This window comes from Chanodichthys erythropterus, chromosome 18 (assembly GCF_024489055.1).
Source record: "Chanodichthys erythropterus isolate Z2021 chromosome 18, ASM2448905v1, whole genome shotgun sequence".
NCBI classification, from domain to species: Eukaryota; Metazoa; Chordata; class Actinopteri; order Cypriniformes; family Xenocyprididae; genus Chanodichthys; species Chanodichthys erythropterus.
In genome coordinates this window covers 33,565,611-33,588,257 of record NC_090238.1, presented here as the reverse complement: position 1 = coordinate 33,588,257, position 22,647 = coordinate 33,565,611, and the positions used below count along the sequence as shown (strand labels likewise).

The 22,647-nt window shown below is 36.3% G+C and overlaps 1 protein-coding gene across 3 annotated transcripts in view; it reads left to right on the top strand.

Moving 5' to 3' along the window:
- The window catches only part of rnf144aa (ring finger protein 144aa), a 44,743-nt gene extending 23,484 nt beyond the window's left edge, over positions 1–21,259 (top strand). For all 3 annotated transcript variants that reach the window (XM_067368239.1, XM_067368238.1, XM_067368240.1), the window contains exons 4-8: positions 1,360–1,420; positions 5,756–5,966; positions 12,243–12,390; positions 12,587–12,676; positions 17,399–21,259. In XM_067368239.1, the coding sequence (XP_067224340.1) occupies positions 1,360–1,420; positions 5,756–5,966; positions 12,243–12,390; positions 12,587–12,676; positions 17,399–17,530 (642 nt within the window). In that variant the 3' untranslated portion in view covers positions 17,531–21,259. The remainder of the gene's footprint in view (positions 1–1,359; positions 1,421–5,755; positions 5,967–12,242; positions 12,391–12,586; positions 12,677–17,398) is intronic.
- Positions 21,260–22,647: the final 1,388 nt, after the last annotated feature.

Sequence of the window (22,647 nt, the reverse complement as noted above, 5' to 3'; positions counted from 1 at the left end):
AGGGTTTTCAACAAGCCCTTAAAGGATTAGTTCACTTCAAAATTAAAATTCCCTGATAATTTACTCACCCCCATGTCATCCAAGATGTTTGTCTTTCTTTCTTCAGTCGGAAAGAAATTATGATTTTTGAGGAAAACATTCCAGGATTTTTCTCCATATAGTGGACTTCAACAGTTACCAACGGGTTAAAGGTCGAAATTACAGTTTCATTGCAGCTTCAAAGAGCTCTACATGATCCCAGACGAGGAATAAGGGTATTAGCAAGTGAAACTATCGGTCATTTTCAAAAAAAAAAAAAAAAAAATATATATATATATATATATATATATATATATATATATACATATATACACTCTTTAACAACATGCTCATCTTTTCACGCATGACGTAGACGAAGTACCGTGTCACATTTTCTCCTCCAACTTCAAAATCGTCCAACATCATTGTTTTTTTTTTACCTTAGTCTTTGTACGTTCGCTTTGTAGACACTGGATTGGTACTTCCGCCTACGTCACGCGTGACCTTACCAACGTGATTACGTAATGCGTGGCACATCGCAGAGCAGTGCAAGATGAGCATCTGTGGTTAAAAAGTATATAATTTTAATTTTTTTAGAAAATGAAAAATGTTTCACTAGATAAGACGACGTCGTTCCTCGTCTGAGATTGTGTAGACCCTTTTGAAGCTGCATTTGGACCTTTAACCTATTGGTAACTGTTGAAGTCCACTATATTGAGAAAATTTTACTTAATTTCTTTTCGACTGATGAAAGAAAGACATAAACCTAACATAACATAATGCATTTTTTTAGCAAACCCTGCAATAGTCATAGCTTCTGAAACAACAAATACTTTACCGTCCAAATAAAACTCCTAAAATGGACCTGCATCTCATCAAGAGGAGATTAAAGCTCTTTTAGCATAAAATGGATGCTGAAACCTCTCCGCTCTGACTCTCCCCTTGGTGACTTGCACCACGAAATCCTTCCAAGTATGAGGTCAGTCCGAGGGCAGGGTTCCTCCTCGGCGCTGCAGGCTCATTGTGAGGATGGGTGGCTCGTTCAGTATCAAAGCAGCTAAACCAGATTAATCAGACCCAGATGCAAAGCATCAGAGCAACTAATGTGTCTTTTTGGCAAGCCTTAAAGCTGAAGTATGTTGTTTCTGCATCACTAGAATCACCAAACAAAAATTCACCATGCATATTCAGACAGTGATTTGATTCGAAACCATATTTGATGTTGGGTGTGTGTTTACTCAGATCAAATTGAAATGCTAAATGCAGTATCTGCAAGGCAAAAAGTGCTTTCAGATCCATCAGACTACATTGTTTCATAATTGCTTTTGTTCTCTCTCTCAGATTGAATGCATGGTGGCCACAGAGATAATGCAGAGGTACAGGAAGCTGCAGTTTGAGAAGGGTAAGTGGAAAGAGGCTGTGTGTCCATCAGAGGGCAATTGGCATCAGACAGCAGGTGATGAGGCACGTGTGCATGTGTGTTGATGGTGAGCTCCATGCTCGCTGTCCTAGATGACTCAGAGTTACTCACAGTAGACAAATAGGCCAATGCAGGTGTGAGGATGAAAGGGATGTGAGTGTACTTGCACTGGACACGTGTAGGTCCAGCTGACCTCATGCTGTCACAGAATGTAGGCTTTTACCTGTACTGTCTGTGTTTTTCTTCAATGAAAGCCTGCCACCTGCCGACACCTAGTTTAACTGTACCTCATTGTTTTCTGATTATCCGTTGCGCAGTTTTATTTTTTTCTGGAAAACGGCAGATTCAAATCTACTTTGTCCACGTGAGGCTCACGTGATCACCTCTGTCATTCTGTCAAATTCTGTCATTAATAAGGCTTTCGTTCATCTTCTGAACACAAATGCAGATCTTTTGATGAAATCTGAGAGCTTTCTGTCCCTCCACAGACAGCCACGCAACTAAAAAAAACTTTATTTGAAAGGGGTCCTTAATTATGATTTCACTTTTTTAACTTTTGTTAGTGTGTAATGTTGCTGTTTGTAACTTTGCAGATGTTGTTTATGCTCAGTTCAATGCAAAGGGAGATATTTTCTTTTACAGAAATCACTTTTTAAGGACTAAAACAAATGGCTGGTAGGGACTACAACAAGCTTCTACCCGTGTTGGTGACATCACTAACCCCAAAATTTACATAAACCCCGCCCCCAGGAACACACAACAAAGGGGGTGAGACCATGTTGGAGAAGAGGAAGAGTTGTTGTAGTAGAGTGTTGTTACTATGCCATCATTTTACACCGGACTGCTTCACAAACAAGGGTCAATTCAAGGCTGGATTTGCACAAAAGATGAACATGACGGCACATGCTAGTTGATGAGTTGAATCAACTTCACAGCAACTACATAAATTTATCCACTAACCATTCAGAAACGTCCAGTTTCATTCTAAAAGTTGTAACTTCTTCCTGAATCTCTCCATCAGTGTCCGACTCCGGTTTGAACAATGTAAGGCTGAACACGGTTACTGACAATCCTCATTTTGGCTGCGTGAGATTCTCCAGCTTTGTTGTTGTTGAGCAACCGAAGCGTGAGCTGTTAAAGCTCCGCCCTCTTCTGGAAAGGGGGCTGGAAGCAGCAGCTCATTTGCATTTAAAGGGACACACACAAAAATGGTGCGCTTTTGCTTATACCCAAATAGGGGCAAATTTAACAAGCTATAATAAATGATCTGTAGGGTACTTTGAGCTGAAACTTCAGACACATTCTGGGGACACCAGAGACTTGTATTGTATCTAGTAAAAGGGGCATTATAGGTCCCCTTTAACAAATGTAGCTTCAAGTCAGAAATCTTCAAGGTTAAAAGACTTATGAACAGTAAATTAGACTAGTGCTAATTGAATATGCTTGATCAAAAGAATGAATGCTTCCTTAAACAGATAAGACCTGAGGCTCTGCACCATATGCCCGATGTATGAATCTTCTCTTTCATCATTTTCATCAGTAAGGGATCCCAGGCTCTGGACTCTGATAGTCTCCTGTTGTTTGAACCACAGGAAACATTTGCTTGAGAGATATTCTCTGTCCACCCCCTCCAGTGCATTACATTACTTTGAAAAAGACATAAGGGGAAAAAATGTATTGCAGTTGTTCCGATGCTGTGAACCGCCCTTTCTGTTTCTCTTTGGTTTGTATTCAGGGTTTTCACATGAGAACCATGGCAGCAACATTCCTCATAAATGAGAGATTTGCATTGAGAGGGAGTAAAAATGAATTAATTTAGCCCATCAGTGTTCTGGGAAACTGGAGTGGAATGGTGGTTATAACATATCCATACTCCCAGAAACAGAGCCAAGAGTTCATGTGGAGTCATGCGTGGCCTGTCATGTCAGATGGAGTGGCCAAGTGTGAGTGTGTTTGGTTTGTGTGAGACTCACAGACAGTGCACATGGGGACAGATGAAAATGCCATTCTGACTCACTATGGCTAAAAATGTCTGTCAGCAGATATTACTGAAAGTCCTCTTTCTAACATAATTTCCCCCAACCACACATTACATAACCACAGCCATACAGTATGTCACTAACAGACCTTTTATGCATTCATCTGGCAGATGAGCGAGTAAAACCATTATGAAGTGGACAGTTACATCTCTAAATTAGATTAGCAATAATCAAAGCCATATATAGCATATAGAAATAGTGCTGAACCTTAAATTCTGAAGCAATTTTTCAAAGCAATTGTCCTTTAGTTTGTTTGTTTTTAGGCTTAAATTAGGCCTATTTAAACCTGGTCATACATGTGTTTTAGCTATCCGCTATTCCATTTACACTTGGCAATATAAAGGCGTCTCCGCAAAACTAATATAAATGTAATCTTCAAATCCCGCTCATTGTGCAAATTTAATGGAGTTCACGTCAAAGAAAGCAAGATGTGAGCTTCATTTTATTTATCATCAGACTATTTCAAGATCAAAGATTGCAATTGGAGAGAGAGCGACATCAGCACTGGTAAGATAATTTAGTGTCGATGCCTAGTTCTGTCATGAAACACTAGATGGCGCAGGCTGATGGGTCCTTAATGCAAGCTAATGATAATTACAGCATTAACTACTTGGCACAAGCTGATTGGTTTATGTTGCATCTGCAGCCAATGAGCTGGCCGTTCACAACATTTAAACGGCTGGTTATCATTCACTATAGCAGTTTGCAGCGCGCTTTCAGAGTTTGTCTAAAACCCTCCACCTTCCCCAGCTCCACCTGTATAGATCTGCTATGGGTAATTGATATATGCTATTTGTGCAGCAGCACTATGTCTAATATGCACAGCAGTGCATCAGCATATGTATCGGCAATAGCAAGTTCCTGTACTTGCTTTGCAGCAGCAATAATCTACAACTACAGCAATAATCAACAGCAGCATCTTAGTAGATCTATTTCTCCAAGGCCAAATACATTAACATTGTCGTATCTATTACCATGCTATATTCTCTCCTGAGAGTTGTCATGATAGGACTACTTTTAATGAAGACGACTGTGTGTTGAGCCTCAGGATGTTACGCTAAACTTTCAGTTTCATGTGTGGTAGTTTGCACGTCGGATTGCTGAAGAGATGCTCAGCTACTGCTCTTCGGCGAAGCGTACTGCAGTACCGCTGTCATATCTGGGTACCGGGAGCCATTATAACACGCTCTCACATGTTTAGTTTAGGAGAAGTGGGGTGGTTATAAATATAAAGAATTAAATAATTAAAAGATTAAAAGGGATTTAAGGGAATAGTGAAAAAGAAATAAGAACTGTAATAGTTCCAGGTTTATTGTAGTTAAGTAATCAATTTAAACTATTTGCAAATAATATATATTCTTAAAATCTATTCACTCTTATTTGTATGCCAAATATGTCAAAAAACGCAAAACGTTTCTTGTCTCATCTCATTCAGTTATGAATTACATTAATCATATCATATTAATCAAATAATAGCATGTTTTCAATTCAAAACAGTGAAATTTCATAAAAATGTTGTGTAGTTTAGCTACTTACTCGCCACATACTCTTTTACTGCTAAAATGAAAGCGTCGCATTGGAATTTGCACTTGTCTTCTGTGAACAGTAAGCCCCGCCTTCTTTGATTTGATTGGACAGCTCACTCATTCTGACAGTGATGATCGCTGTTAGACTGCTGAGGCAGATCAGCCTAAAAATGTAACTTTTACAACTTTTTTTGTCATCCTAACAAAAAACTGAGCGGTGCATAATGGAGTTCAACAGAGAAGCATCAATAATTTGTCCATTTCTAATTAATGTCTATAGTGGTTACGACCCCGCATTAACCATGCGGAACAAGCTGTAAGATTAACTTGTGTGCGCGTGATGTTTTGTCAGACTTGCACTGTTTACTTCTCACACTTTAATAGCATTTCTAACACCTAAGTTATTAAAACAAGCTGCTACTACTAAATTATTTATTGAAGAACGTTGTCTCTGCCTCCCATTGTGCCCAGTCGCGAGCCATGGTAAAATCATTGTAACGCACAGGCCTCATGCGGCTTTTTGCTTTAATGAAATCTAATTTAGCTAATGAATTTATGCAAAGTTTATGATACGTAGTATCTCTGGTATCTCATTCCTGAGGGCAGATGAGGCCAAAGCTGCTCTTTCCTATTACCCCTCCATCTCAGATGGCGTAACCATGGTGACCTGTCAGCCTACATCAGCTGTAAGCAACCTAAAATATACACTCACGGAAACTGCGTCTGATCTCACATTTCTCACCCCCCTGCAGAGGTGTTGCTGGACCCAAGCCGGACCTGGTGCCCGTCCTCCACGTGCCAGGCCGTGTGCCAACTGAAGGAGTCTGACACGGCGCTTCCACAGTTGGTGCGGTGCAGCGTTTGCACACTTGAGTTCTGTTCCGCCTGCAAGGCCAGCTGGCACCCGGACCAAGACTGCCAGGAGAACGTTCCCATCACCTCGTTTCTACCTGGAGAAAGCAGGTACTGTTGCCTGTTAAAGAAATGTTCTAGGTTCAGTACAAGTTGTCCTTAAATGACAGCACTTGTGGCATAATGTTGATTTGTCACAAATTATTTTTTACTCAAAAATGTGAGTTAACTTGAGGCACTTTAAATGCTACAAGACATAAGCAGCGACATGTTTTTAGTGTGAAAAAATCTAATCTTTTCTATGCGATATCCAATATTACAGTAAAAGTTTGCAATCTCGATTCCAACATCCATACGATCTTATTCCTAAATGGCAATGATTCGCCTGTCTATTAAACCTTTGACAAAATCACAATGGAACATTTAAATCTGTGTTCGCACTGCTGCTGATCCAGAACGAGTAGTTGTCATGTGTATTTGTATATATAAAAAAAAAAAAAAACAAGCTTCACAGTCTAACCCAACCACACAGTATCATTGTTTGTGTTGCAAATATTAAAATGATCACAGAAGTACTGGGATTAGGGCTGGGCGATAAATAAAATCTCGATTTTTCAGAATGATTGACCGATTCACGATTTCAGTTTCTTTTTTTTTTTTTTTTCTGTTTAACTAGTCACCTAAAAAACTTAACTACAATATGATTTAAGTAACATTCTCTTTATTAACAATCTGGATAAAAAAGTTTCATTCAAAGTGTAAAACAATTGTTAAATATCTTTGCAGAAATATGCCTGAAATATGAAGACAAATGTTGTACAAACTTATCTTAAACACTTCCTATATACTCAGAAATAATATAAAATAAGAAAATATTTAAGAAATATTTCTTAGCCAAAAATAGCAATAAATAACACCATTAATAGGCTATTATTAACAGCAAATGCTTTGTAAATGCAGAAAACAACATCAGCTTTCAGCCTGTCACCATCATGCAAACATGAAATATCAAACAGGTTTACATGTTTTTGCATTCTATTGCGCTATTTGTCCTATTGTTTTTATGTTTTGGGGACATGTTTAGGTTTTGTACTTGTCTCGCATCTTTTGCATCATCTCGCCCATGAAACGGCATTGTAAAAACACGGCGATAAAAAAAAAAAAAGTTCAGCTCACGTTTAAAAACGTAGCCTTTTTCACATTCCACTGCCTGCGTCTCATTTTTATAACGCAATAACGGATTTCTGAATGAACAGCCGCTTAAGAACAGTGATGTGTTCTATGTTCAGAGCGTCAAATGAGAGCGGTTAATCAGGCGTGCCGGAGCTATCATGAGCTCGGATCATTTTCTTCTCTTAATGCGGTTATCATTGCTGTATAGTCAACATGTCTAAGTGAACACTTGCTAACATTTTTATTCAAAATCGCGATGTCTTGATTCAAAAAATAATAAAATCGAGGCAAAACAAAAAATTCAAATTAATCGAAAAAATCTGAATAACCGCCTAGCCCTAACTGGGATAAGAGTTTATAGTTTGGATATAAACACTGATGTCTACAGTAGCGATCAAAATAGAACAAATCACCTTTGGAAAGTAGCTTGGCGCTTCAAATAACGATTGTATCGATTACATCGTTATGCCAGGTGGCGACATGTGACTGTTAAGTCAAGATTCAGTCAAGAGATTAGTTCAAAAGGGCTGATTCATCCAGCAGTGAAACAATAAAACGTCATATTTATTTAAATAATTCATTCAAATTAATTAAACATTTTAAATAGACTGCAGCAATTAACATTATGGAAGCTTGTTTCCGGCATGAAATAAAAAAAAGGTAATTTTGACTTTTTTTTTTTTTTTTCAGAATTGCGAGATTTAAACTCTAGTTATAAAATCAGAATTGTGTCTTTACTTATTACTTATTTATTAATTGCTGACTTTGTAACTCGCAATTGTTTATATTTTACAATTCTGACAAAAAAAAGTCAGAAATGTGAGATATTTTATATTATGCAATTCTGACTTTATAACTTAAAAACAATGCACACATTTTCAGAGAATAATTAATGTTAAGGGGTTTTATAAAATTACTTTACCATTCAAAAGTTTGGGGTCAGTAAATTTTTAAAAAGAAATAAATATTTTTATTCAGCAAGGATGCATTAAATTGATCAAAAGTGACAGTAAAGACATTTACAAGTTAAAAAACATTTCTATTTCAAATAAATGCTGTGCTTTTGAACTTTCTATTCATCAAAGAATCCTGAGTCCTCTTTTTCCACAGAAATATTAACTGTTTTCAGCATTGAAAATAATAGTATTGACATTATTGATAACAATTAGAAATGTTTCTTGAGCACCAAATCAGCATATCTGAATAAAATTACATTTTAAAATATATTCAAATACAAAACCTATTTTAAATTGTAATAATATTTCACAGAATTACTGTTTGTACTGTATTTTTATTCAAATATATGCAGCCTTGGTGACAAATCTTACCAACACCAAACTACTGAATGGTGGTAAGTTTCGCATTTCTGCTTTCAAATCCACCATTCGCTTCCTTTGTAAGTGTCTCATGTAACCCCTTTTCTCTAAAGAAAATGGGGGACGGCTCCAAATTAAACAAATGCTTTCGATTGAGGTTATCTTGTACTGAACCTGTACTAAAAGTCTTTCTCATCTTTTCTCCTCCTCATTCATCAGCATCTACTCCTCAGTGTAGTTTTGTCTCTTTGATGTGTGTTTAAACTCTCCCGTCCTCCCTCCTTGTCGGTATGTGAATCCAGCTGTCACCATGAAGCATGTACAGTGTAATGATGTTCGATGTTGCTAAGTCGACATGAGATTTGAAATGAAATGCCACAATCCGTCTATGTTTTTCTGCACTATTGAACATGCTCATCATTCAGTCGAAGAATGGATCTTCTGCTTCTCGATGTTGAAGAGTGATTTGCTCTCTGCTCAGTATGCCAGAGATTCATGCACAGGTGTTATTTGACATTCATGTCACACGCACACTTGATTCAAAAGCGAAAGCACCATTGAGCGGAGTTTCTGATCCTTGATCTTGGGTCATACAGGAGTGAACGCTCAGCCAGCTCTGAAGTGAATTGCTTCACTAATAATACTCCATTAGTTATAAAACTCCAAAGAGCCTTTCAAGTTTACAGCTCAATTTCTGTATCATTTCATGTTTGAGATTGCGCCTAAACTCCAAAGTATATCTCAGAGCGAGAGAAACAGTCTTTAGACAGCAATCAAATTGGACCACATTTACATGTTAAACAGACTGTCGTTTCCTGAAGGAGCTATGAGTTGGCCTGAATCTTAGTGTAAATTATATATTCAAACTAATTTTGAAAAATTCATAGCCTCCCTGTGAACTCAAGCAATGGCCCTGGACTTTGGATGTTTTTAGGGTATTTGACTGAAAAACTGAAAAATGTAATTTATATATATATATATATATATATAATATATATATATATATATATATTTTACTGATTTACTGACCCCAGTCTTCAGTGACATGATCTTTCAGAAATCATTCTAATATGCTAATTTGCTTGCTTAATATTTTAATATGCTGCTTAAAGGATTAGTTCACCCAAAAATGAAAATTCTGTCATTTATTACTCACCCTCATGCCGTTCCACACCCATAAGACCTTCATTAATCTTCTGAACACAAATTAACATATTTTAGTTGAAATCCGATGGCTCCGTGAGGCCTCCATAGGGAGCAATGACATTTCCTCTCTCAAGATCCATAAAGGTACTAAAAACATATTTAAATCGGTTCATGTGAGTACAGTGGTTCAATATTAATATTATAAAGCGAATATATATATATATATATATATATATATATATATATATATATATATATATATATATATATATATATATATATATATATATATATATATATATATATATATATATATATATATATATATAAAATATAATATAATATTTTTGGAGCGCCCAAAAAAAAAAAAAATAACGACTTATTTAGTGATGGCCGATTTCAAAACACTGCTTCAGGAAGCATCGGAGCACAGATGAATCAGTGTATCGAATCATGATTCAGATCTCGTGTCAAACTGCCAAACTGCTGAAATCACGTGACTTTAGTGCTCCGAACATATGATTCGACACGCTGATTCATTTGTGCTCCGATGCTTCATGAAGCAGTGTTTTGAAATCGGCCATCACTAAATAAGTCGTTATTTTGTTTTTTTGGCGCACCAAAAATATTCTCGTCGCTTTATAATATTAATATTGAACCACTGTACTCACATGAACCGATTTAAATATGTCTTTAGTACATTAATGGATCTTGAGAGAGGAAATGTCATTGCTGTCTATGGAGGCCTCACTGAGCCATCGGATTTCAACTAAAATATCTTAATTTGTGTTCTGAAAATGAACAAAGGTCTTACAGGTGTGGAACGGCATGAGGGTGAGTAATTAATGACAGAATTTTCATTTTTGGGTGAACTAACCCTTTAATGTTTTTGTGGAAACTGTGATACGTTTCTTTCAGTATTCTTTGATGAATAGAAAGTTTAAAAGAACAGTGTAAAAGCCACTTACTGTCACTTTTGATCAATTTCATCCATTGTTGCTGAAGAACAGTATTCATTTTTTTTTTATCTCACTCGTTTGAACAGTAGTACTCTTAAATCAACTAATCATATTACTACTGCTATTATTATGATTTATTAATAGTACTTGACTAAACTGCTGTGTTGCAGTACTATGAGTCAGATTCAGCCACTGCAGTTCTGAGGAGGAGCTGCTGCTGTTTAACGGGCTAAAAGAGGCTTGCTGCACAGTGTCACTTCTCTTAGATCAATAGACTGAGAATTGTCCTGGAAATGAATGGGCTTGTACTTGTCAGCTCGGTCCCTGTGGGTCAGCCTCTTCATTACCAGTGAACACTGTCCCTGGCCCACAACATTAGTACATAGAAAAGAGATTGGCCTGTCTGGGTGGAAAACGAATCGACTGTAGTAACAGTATCATGTTTTGTTTGTTTTTTTTCATCCTGTGAAAAGGGAGAATTTTTAGAGATGCACCAATACTAGATTTTCCACCGATACCCATAGCCAGATAGCAAGTTTGATTTTCTTAATGAAAAATAAGTAGTGTAAACTATACAGGGAACCCTCTCATTTGGTACATTACTATAATATTAAAGGGTTAAAATTAACAACAGAGCCCAAACTATTATATTCAACCGCTATTTATTTTCAGATATAATAATTACACTTAACTAATGAAGTGTTTGTGTACTACTCATTTGCACATAAAGTAGTTTCATTAAACACTTGTCTTCATGACAAATATATTCAAACATACATATATAATTAACAGTAAATAAGCTCCTCTCTAGTGTTGACTAATGAACTGACTAATGAACTGTGAATGTTGGATAACTTTCCTGAGGTAAATACAACATTGTTTCATATTGTCACAAGCTGTTTTATTGATGTGTATATACAGTTGAAACACAGATTGAGCGATTGCATGAGACATGATTCAGTTCAGTAAGTTGTACTGTATCTTTCAACATACCTTCTGATGTTCATGCATGTTTATCATGCTATTAAAGTGGAAGAAAAGACTTGCGCTTCGCACTTCTGCTTGAAATGTGGCGCTAAAGAATGGAAGCTTGTTTCTGTCATGAAATAAAAAAGGTAATTGCGACTTTTTATCTTAGAGTTCTGACTTTTTTTTCTCAGAATTGCAAGATATAAACTCACAATTATGAGATATAAATGTGCAATTCTGACTTTTTCTCAGATTTGTGTTTAAATCTTGCAATTGCGAGGAAAAAAAGTCAGAATTGTGAGATTAAAAAGTTCGCAATTACCTTTTTTATTTTTTTATTTAGTGGTGGAAACGTGCTTCCATACTACAGTGATCTGTCACATTTAAGAGTATCAAAACACCATTTATTGTTTGAATTTCATGATAAAATAGACCGAATTTGAAAGCTGAGACTTTGTTTCTTATCAGACGTAACAAAGCACAAAGCTCTGTACAATTTTCAGATGGGAGGTACACTAATGTACATAAAGATATAAATGTAAATAATGATGTAGGGAAAAAATGCATACCTGACAACCCTGGCTTGAACTACGGGTGATTTGCTTTAACTTTGACAGCCCTAAATTCAACACAAGGACATTTTCTTCACATACTGTATGAGTTGCAGTCTGACACGTTTTCCCACCCACTTTTGATTGACGGGATATAATCGTCCCTGACTATCGGCTGTGAAAATAATTGCTTTTATCTGCCATTACCGATCATTGGCCAATACATTGCTGCATCCCTAATCATTTTAACTCTTATGATTATCTTTTTTTTAGTTCATTCTTTAAGGCTGATGATGATGACGCCCCCATCAAACGCTGTCCCAAATGTAAAGTCTACATAGAAAGAGACGAGGGCTGTGCCCAGATGATGTGTAAGAACTGCAAGCATGCTTTCTGCTGGTACTGCCTGGAGTCTCTGGACGTAAGTACTCAAAATATCTCCGCTTAACACTCTTAACATCATGCTGCTATCTTACTGTATTTTTATTGGCCATGTGCATGGTGTGTTAGGCCTTCAATCAAGGTCGTAAATGCAACAGTGTCCTTCACGCAGCTGTTCCGAACACCCACATACAGTAGATAATGACCGGCCTCTTGTAACGTTGTGTGTTTGACAGGACGACTTCCTCCTGATCCATTATGACAAAGGACCCTGCCGGAACAAATTAGGCCACTCCAGAGCCTCGGTGATCTGGCACAGAACGCAGGTGGGTGCTCACGGGAAGAAGCACATGTTTTCTTCCACATTTTCTTTTCTCTGCCGTGTTCAAAATGAGTGCACGTGCATCTGCATGTGACAGAGTCATAGGCATCCGTTCAGACACAAGTGTTTATTCATGAAGTAGTAAGTGGTTGTCTGCTTCGAGCAGGTGATACCTGCTGTTTCACAGCAAATTATATGTAAGAAGGTCACTTTGGAACATTCACTAAAATTATTCATCAAATGATGGAGAAGAGTAGTAGAATCAGCCATGTATTTAGAGAAGTTTATACTAGCACATCTTAAAAGGCCAACTCGGGTACTCCCACCTCCCTTTGTGTTTTGTTTATTAGACTAAATAATGATAGGAGAATATAACATCTAAAAAGGCTGATTTAAAAAAATAATAATAATAATACTAAGAAAACATCAACCTCGTTCTTGGAATAAAGGCATATACAAACATTTTTCAACATAAGGCTCATTAGTCTCATTTTCCATTATGCATTTTTTAAAAGCTTTGAAAAAAATGTTTTCTTATGGTTCAAAAATCAGCACACACAGTGTTGGAAAAAAAGCCTTTAAGCGATGTCATTAGGAACTGAGAGAAACATGCAGAAAAGGCTATTTTTTATTTATATATATATATATATATATATATATATACAGTGGGTACGGAAAGTATTCAGACCCTCTTAAATTTTTCACTCTTTGTTATATTGCAGCCATTTTTTTTCTTTTTTTTCTCATTAATGTACACACAGCACATTTTTATTGACAGAAAAACACAGAATTGTTGACATTTTTGCAGATTTATTAAAAAAGAAAAACTGAAATATCACATGGTCCTAAGTATTCAGACCCTTTGCTCAGTATTTAGTAGAAGCACCCTTTTGATCTAATACAGCCATGAGCCTTTTTGGGAAAGATGAAACAAGTTTTTCACACCTGGATTTGGGGATCCTCTGCCATTCCTCTTTGCAGATCCTCTCCAGTTCTGTCAGGATGGATGGTAAACGTTGGTGGACGGCCATTTTTTAGGTCTCTCCAGAGATGCTCAATTGGGTTTAAGTCAGGGCTCTGGCTGGGCCGTTCAAGAACAGTCAGAGTTGTTGTGAAGCCACTCCTTCATTATTTTAGCTGTGTGCTTAGGGTCATTGTCTTGTTGGAAGGTAAACCTTCGGCCCAGTCTGAGGTCCTGAGCACTCTGGAGACGGTTTTCGTCCATCATATCCCTGTACTTGGCCGCATTCATCTTTCCCTCGATTGCAACCAGTCGTCCTGTCCCTGCAGCTGAAAAACACCCCCACAGCATGATGCTGCCACCACCATGCTTCACTGTTGGGACTGTATTGGACAGGTGATGAGCAGTGCCTGGTTTTCTCCACACATACCGCTTAGAATTAAGGCCAAAAAGTTCTATCTTGGTCTCATCAGACCAGAGAATCTTTTTTCTCACCATCTTAGCAAACTCCATACAGGCTTTCATGTGTCTTGCACTGAGGAGAGGCTTCCGTCAGGCCACTCTGTCATAAAGCCCCGACTGGTGGAGGGCTGCAGTGATGGTTGACTTTCTACAACTTTCTCCCATCTCCCGACTGCATCTCTGGAGCTCATCCACAGCGATCTTTGGGTTCTTCTTTACCTTTCTCACCAAGGCTCTTCTCCCCCGATAGCTCAGTTTGGCTGGACGGCCAGCTCTAGGAAGGGTTCTGGTCGTCCCAAACGTCTTCCATTTAAGGATTATGGAGGCCACTGTGCTCTTAGGTACCTTAAGTGCAGCAGAAATGTTTTTGTAACCTTGGCCAGATCTGTGCCTTGCCACAATTCTGTCTCTGAGCTCTTCAGGCAGTTCCTTTGACCTCATGATTCTCATTTGCTCTGACATGCACTGTGAGCTGTAAGGTCTTATATAGACAGGTGTGTGGCTTTCCTAATCAAGTCCAATCAGTATAATCACAGCTGGACTCAAATGAAGGTGTAGAACCATCTCAAGGATGATCAGAAGAAATGGACAGCACCTGAGTTAAATATGAGTGTCACAGCAAAGGGTCTGAATACTTAGGACCATGTGATATTTCAGTTTTTCTTTTTTTAATAAATCTGCAAAAATGTCAACAATTCTGTGTTTTTCTGTCAATATGGGGTGCTGTGTGTTTAAGGTGGTCTGAATACTCTCCGTACCAACTTTGTGTGTGTGTGTGTGTGTGTGTGTGTGTGTATGTATATATGTATATATATATATAATATATATTATAGCTCAGTGTAAATGAGTACACCCCATTTGAAAAGTAACATTTTAAACAATAACTCAATGAACACAAAAACAATTTCCAAAATGTTGACAAGACTAAGTTTAATATAACATCTTTTTAGCTTATAACATAAAAGTAAGGTTAATAATATAACTTATAGATTACACATTTTTCAGTTTTACTCAAATTGGGGTAATGCAAAAATGAGTACACCCCACAACAATTCCACAAACATTGTAAAAATAATATTTTAATTACAGTATTAATTTAGCATTATTTCTTTTTAAATTTATAATAATGGCTGTTTTAAAGATTGACTTTTTGGCATTTTGCCTTTTTTTATTATGATAGGACAGTATATAGACAGGATGTGAATTGGGACAGAAAGAGTATCAGGAAAGGTCCACAAGCCGGGACTCAAACTCGGGTCGCCCCTAAGCGCAAAGGCGCTATATGTCAGCACACTGCCCACGAGGCTAGCGGCCCCGACTAATAATGACAGTTTCATATTCTGAACCTTGAATTCAGAAAGACTTTGTTCACACACTCATCATTTAATATGCTGAACATAATGTCGAAAAGGTGACATGGCCCTGAAGCTATGGATATCTTTCAGTACTTTTGCACAAAGACATCTGTTGCTCTGCAGGGAAGAGTGAGTCATATTAAGCTTTGTAAGAGCGCAATGGCTCTGCTCTGGCTGCACAAGTTTGCATTTTACAACGCTTTAGCCGAGCAGCATCAGATATTTGATTCTTTATGAATAAGTAAAGACTGAGCTGCCGGTCCCAGGTTTGAACCTCACTCTCTTCAATTCCACTCTGTGCTCCTCCTCTCATGCCGTTCCACATGAGAGCTCTGATAAAAAGAGACAATGGACGTAAATTTACATAGAAACAGAAATAGTGTGCAACGGAAAAATTTGTCCCATGATAAATGGGTATTGTCATTTTCGGAATGCTGAGAAGATTCCACATAGAGGAATAGAGATCTATTGTATCCTATTCCCTGTTCAGAATTCAGAAATTGTTTTTCATCCAGAGAAAATCAGTTTTACATGGTGCTCCTACAGTGATGTGAAATATGTGTAATTTTGTTGGCCCATAATGTTCTATATATACATATTTTTTTTTTTTTTTTTTTTTTCATAAGATGAATCTCTGTTCCCTTTTGTAACAGTTATAAATTCTAAGGATATGACGCCCCTATGTGGTGGAAGATGATGCAGCATCAGAACATTTTTGGCCTTTTTTATTTTATTTCTGTTCCTTTTCTTACTTTTATTGATGAGTAGAAAGAGTACTAGAAATGATGGTGAGATGGAGCAAATTTGATCATATATTGTCTTGCTTTTACTAAAAAATCTTAACATTTATTTATCTTGTGAAAATTTCAGTTTGTGAAAATGTCTCAAGTTTACAATTTTTTTTTTTTTTTATTTTTTTTTAAGGTGTCCTTTTTAGAATGTAATTATAAATTTAAGCACCGAGTGACATTTTACATACTACATTTACTTACTATAGGGTTATGGTTAGGATTAGAGTTTGGTTTAGAGTTAGTTGCGTGTAATTATGCATAATTTATAGTTATTACTATAGTAACTACATGTAACACTGTAAAATAAAGTGTTACCGACTCAATATATTAAGGAAAAGTTTAATGAAAAGTAAAGATTCTGTCATAATTTACCCACAATTATATTTGAAAGTGACCACATGCAAACATACATGCATGCAAACAAACAAACAAAAAAAATTCATGTATTCAACAATATATTATGACATAAAGTCAATATATGAATGGCATAAAGTCAAAAAATATCAGTATGTCCTGATATAATGAAGTTATAGCCTCGTTAAAAGAATAAAAGTCTTGACTTTTTATTGAATTGTTTTTTATATAAAGTAAGTTTTTATTAAAAATAAAGGTTTTGTGTCAATCACACCACATGACATTTTACTAACTAACCTGAACCTTGCCTTGTCATAAAAAGAATTTTATATATATATATATATATATATATATATATATATATATATATATATATATATATATATATATATATATATATATATATATATATATATATATATATATATATATATATATATATATATATATATTATATTAATATAATATAATATAATATAATATAATATAATATAATATAATATAATAATATAACTAATAAAATATATTAATATATTAAAATTATATTATATCAATATATTAATATATATTATTAGTTTTTACTTGATGGTTAAATCACATGACATTAAATTTAGTCTTGTCTTGAAAATGGCTTAAAAAGTTTTTCCAAACTAATATGAAACCAACATGAATGCAAAAAGTAGAATAAAAGAATAAAATGTCTGAAAGTAGATTTTTCATTTTTTGAAAATTTTGAAAAATATTTTTTTGTGGGCGCTTATTTATCATTGACACTCATGGCGTTTTCATCTCTTTTTCCGCAGGTTGTTGGAATCTTTGCTGGTTTCGGCCTCCTCTTACTGGTAGCCTCTCCGTTCTTGCTGCTAGCCACACCATTCGTGCTGTGCTGTAAGTGCAAGTGCAGTAAAGGCGACGATGACCCTTTACCCACCTAACATCTCGGCGTGAGCAGTCCCTGTACGAGGAATTCCGGTCATCTCCTTTAATCGTTTTTCTTTTCCTCCTCCGCCTTCGAGCTCTTCATCAACCGGTGGGACTTGCGCAGAGCCATCTCACGCCACGGTTACTGTCACAGCTAGCTGAGTAGGCTCCATCCCGACAGGCCTGATGAGACTAAAGCAGACCTCATGAGCCTGCTGCTTGCTTAGGTGGAGGATTCGACAGGTGGGGGTTCCCTTAGCGCAGTAACAAAAGAGACGTTACCGAAGGAGCACGGTGCTGTTCCATCCAGGCGCTTGACTCTTTTGTGGATCTTTCGCATATGTGGCTCTTATGGAGGGTTCTGTTCTAACAGAAAATATATCCAGTTTGTTTGTCTGTTTCTATGTGCATAGTAGCATTTCAGTCACACGGCCTATTCTTTATTACTTGTTTTGCACAGATAAGGGGCTTTTCTCTCACTTTAAAAGCATAGATTTCTCTTTTTTTTTTTTTTTTTGGCTCAAATGTACAGCTTAATACTACTTTACATGTTCATGAAACGCTAAATTGTAGATTCAAAACTTTTTGATAGCACTTTTTTTTCCTTTTCATGTCAAGTCATTGGGCCCTATCATACACCCCATGCAATGTGATGCCAGGCGCAACGCAAGTGTTTTTTACTAGTTTCAGCCCGACGCATTTATCATTTTCGCGTGTAGCGCCCACGTTTAAATACAAAATGCACTCACGGCCATCTGTTCGCCCATGGGCGTGCTGGTCATTAAATCATTAAAATAGGGCCCACTGTCTTTCAGTCTAAAACTATAGACAAACCTAGTTTGATTTGGCAGATTTTGGCTGTTGATGTCATCAGGAGATATTTGCTCAGTGCAGTTAAACACAACTTTTAGCCTTGAGATTGTGTCACTGACGTCCCTAGATTTTAAGCCTGAATATGATTCCAAAGCAGGGCTGTTGTGTGAGTTTACAATGCCAAATATTGATCCACTGAAAGTGTCACTCAAATGACACTTTAAGCTTATCTGAACACCCAACATCTAAATGCGAACTGTCAAAATACTGCAACCCCCCCCAGCTAACCTTGACAGTGTTGGGGGTAACGTATTACAAGTATATGAGTTACGTAATCAGATTACTTTTTTCAAGTAACTAATAAAGTAATGCATTACTTTTAAATTTACAACAAAATATGTGAGTTTTTCAAATAAGTAACGCAAGTTACTTTGTTTTCTCATTTCTTGACTGACAGCTCTCCGGTCTCCAGGTTGAGAAAAATCAGGAGTAAGTGCAGAGGTGTTGTGTGCGCTCAGTAAACATGATGGGTAATCTAGACTAGTTCTAGACTATATGTGAGCATGCATTTACTCATTTACTTCTTCTCTGCGTCCTATTTTTCTGTATTCAGAATGGCAGCACAGCTGAAAGGTTTGTTTGTTTGAGATGCGCCCTCTACTGTACAGGTGTGAATTTGCATTTCTTCAGTCGGAGGTTTATTCATTTCACTTTTGGTGTGAAAGGACCTTTACATTTACCAAAAATAGAACTTTTTGTTGTTATAAAAACAAACAAACAGATGAGAAAAAGTAACTCAAAAGTAATGTAACACATTACTTTTCATTAAAAGTAAAATGCAATTAGTTACTTTTTTAGGGAGTAACACAATACTGTAATGCATTACTTTTAAAAGTAACTTTCCCCAACACTGAAAGTTGAACTCTTAGAATTGTATTTTTTTTTTAATCAGGTAGTACAGTTTGCATCTCTTGCATCATTTTGGATTTTTGAAACAGTCACTGTAATTCTGGCTGGGATTATACACTGGTTTCAAGACTGTTTGGCTTAAACATATTTACAAGTCCAGCACTGTATCTATGCAAGTTCATATAACTTGAAGATTAAAAAAAATGGTTTCTGCTGTCTTGAACTGAATGCTTGCTATGGGCAAGTTAGTGTGCTTTAGTTAAAAGAAGAAATTTATCAAATTATGTTCAAAACTGAGTTGATCAGTTTCTGAAAAGCCATTAAAATATTTTTATTTTCCTTCATGTAATACTGGTTTTAAAATATAGCTATGAGACAGCATCTTGCCTGCACCACCTGGAATAGCAAGCGTATGTTCAAAAACTGTTGTGCCATCATATGTAACTAGATATTTTCAAATCAGAGCACCTGTGTAGCTGGATATTATGTAGCTCATTAGGTTTCCTCAAAATCTTTGGTGCGATTTCCTCATCTCCCATTTTTCGTTCTTGTTATGTAATAGAAGTGTGCCATTTTGGAGGTTGATATGACAAAGTGAATGTTTTTATCCTTCTGAAAGCCACAGTATTTATAAAGTTGATTTCTGGTGAATATTTGATGTTAGTCTCCTCCATCCTTTGGTAGCAATCCTGTTTTAGCCTTAAAGTTTTTGAGTACCTCACTGGCTTTCTCTCCTGTAGCTGAGGGCTTTGTTTTTTGTTTTGTTTTTTCCATCAAATTTTTATTATTTGTTTATGTATTTATCCTCAGGTCCTCTTAGATTAAAAAATGTTGGCACTTTTTAACTTGTGAGATGTTTAAAGGTATACCTTTATGCATATGTATTTAAAATGTTGTATATGAAATGGCCATGATATAGATCTCAAAACTGATTTTGCTACATTGCTCTGATTTGTAATCATAAGTAAATATCAGCATGATAAAATTAAAGCACAGCGTCATTGTCAGTTATGAATAGCACACAAGTTACTCGATCCAGCTGAATCTATGTATGATCATTATTCAGCAACATTTGGCCATTTCATGTGAAGGAATGCTTATATATACATGTATATATTGACAATCGTGCCAAGCAGGTTTTTAAGACATCGATGAGGGAACTTTTTTTGACAGTGGGTAAATATGTACTCAAAACAGATCTTCGATGTTGTATGGGCTATATAAATTTAGCTACTTGTGTTTCATTTGTATATTTTTTTTCTTGTAATAGTCCATTTGATGTTCTTTTTTATTGTATGCAGTGTTTAAGAAATATTTGTTGTACAATATAATCGTTTCCTTACTTCAGGGTTATTGAATTCTCATTTTTGGCTGTTCATTCAGTCAAGTGCTTTTTTGTTTTTTGGGGGTTGCGTTTCTGTTTTAAATGTAATTTGTTCCTAAATCTAATTAGTGGCTTTACATGTAAACTTGGAAATACTCAGTGACGTTCACTATAGATCTTGCAAATAGCCAAAAACTGTATTGTTCCTGTTTGCTTGTTGCATAAAACCTAGCCTTGCAGATTCACAGATCTCCAGATGAAACTCCTGTGAGCTCTTATAGTTTGGAGTTATAGCAAGAATTTGGAAAGCATGTCTTTTTTCATTTTCACTACAGTTGTCTGTTTGTATTGATGTCTGTCTTTCACACTTGACTTTTGCCTATTCCAAATATTAATATTTTATTTGTTTTGACTTGTACCCTGGTAAAACATGACTGGATTTTTAGGGACCTTGAAAGTGCCCCTTTGCCATTGCTTTTAAAACTGGTTTTGCCTTTCACTCTTCCTTAGATGGCCTTTTTATGTCATTTGTTTGTTTTTGATACTTCACAGAGGACATATGTATTTTATTCTGTGTAAATCAGAACCAAATTCCACTTGTACAGTTGTGTGTAAAACTGCATGTATGTGAAGTCTTGAGGAAAAAAAAAAATACAACTACAAAAATAAAACACATTTTGTATCATCTGTGCCACTAACACTGTGACATTAAAATGTATTCATGTTCACTTGCTATTTTGTTTATTTAGCATTTTGGTTCTAATGTCAAGAAAGCCATTTAGTAGGCCACTGTAAAAAAAAAAAAAAAAAAAAAAAAAAAATTAAAAACATAGATTAAAAAAAAAATTGAGGATGTGCTGAAAAAATAAAACAATGTTTGCCAATTATGGCTACTTTTCCTTTAATAATTTAATATAATTAGGAAACAGATTTTTTGTTGTTGTTGTTGTTGAAAATTGAGATGAAAATGAGAATTTATCTGCATTTGTAATGTTATTGAATGACAAAAAGCAGGATATTTCATTAACGTAACGTTGATTCTGTTTACATTGTGTATCCATAAATGTAAACAAAACGATGAATGAAAAGACCAAGTTGTATTGGTATGCCTTGCTTTATTATTTATTTAATTATTTTCACTTATGGCTGCCATTATAAATGTACATTTTGTTGATCGTGTTCAATATAAAATAAATAAATAAAAAGTCAGAAATAAAAGCACGACACCATAGACAGTAAAAGAAAGCACGATACCCGTAGAAAGCTTTTACAGTCTATTAGTGATGCGCGGGTCGGCTTTTTTTCCAACCCGCGGGTTCCGCTTTTATGAAATTATTTGGCCCGCCCCAGCCCGCCCCGCACCACTGTATCTATTTTTACAACCCGCCCCGCCCCGCACCCGCAGCCATTAAATAGACATACTAGTAAGGTGACCACCCGTTCCGCATTTCGCGGGACAGTCCCGAAATTGGGAGCTTTGTTCCGCGTCCCGCAAGACTTAAGTAGTGTCCAGCATTTCATTTACGTCTGTAGTTTTTTTTTTTTTTTTATCCCTGAAATTACAATACAACAGTAAGAAATATAATAAAAACTATGACTGGCATTTAAAAATCTGTTTGTGCAGCCGTCATATTCTAGCTGTGAAAATAACCAACCAATGCAATCATAGAGAGAGTGGACATCAACTGAGTCAGTAAACACAACTACACCAGCAAGGATTTCATCTCACATACTAGATAAGAACCTCAAGAGCTGCTCAAAGCTGCCTAAATCGATGATTTAAAGCATGTAATCATCCATTCTGATGGCAAATATTTCCAACGAACGGCAGCGATCAAGCGCCACACACGGAAATGGTCGAGCACCTACGGAAAAACGAGATATTCTCCATTTGTTTTAACCAATACAAAATTGCGACGTTCAGACACGACTTTCTTCTCACGTTTATAGTTCATTTAATGCGGATTCTATGGCGTTGTTATAATGAAAAATGTCGAGAGCGCATCAAATGCGCGAGCAATCTCCGCTCACAGGTAGTTAACTGGACGCGCCCGCGCTCTCGCTCAGATATTACATCTGCGCGCT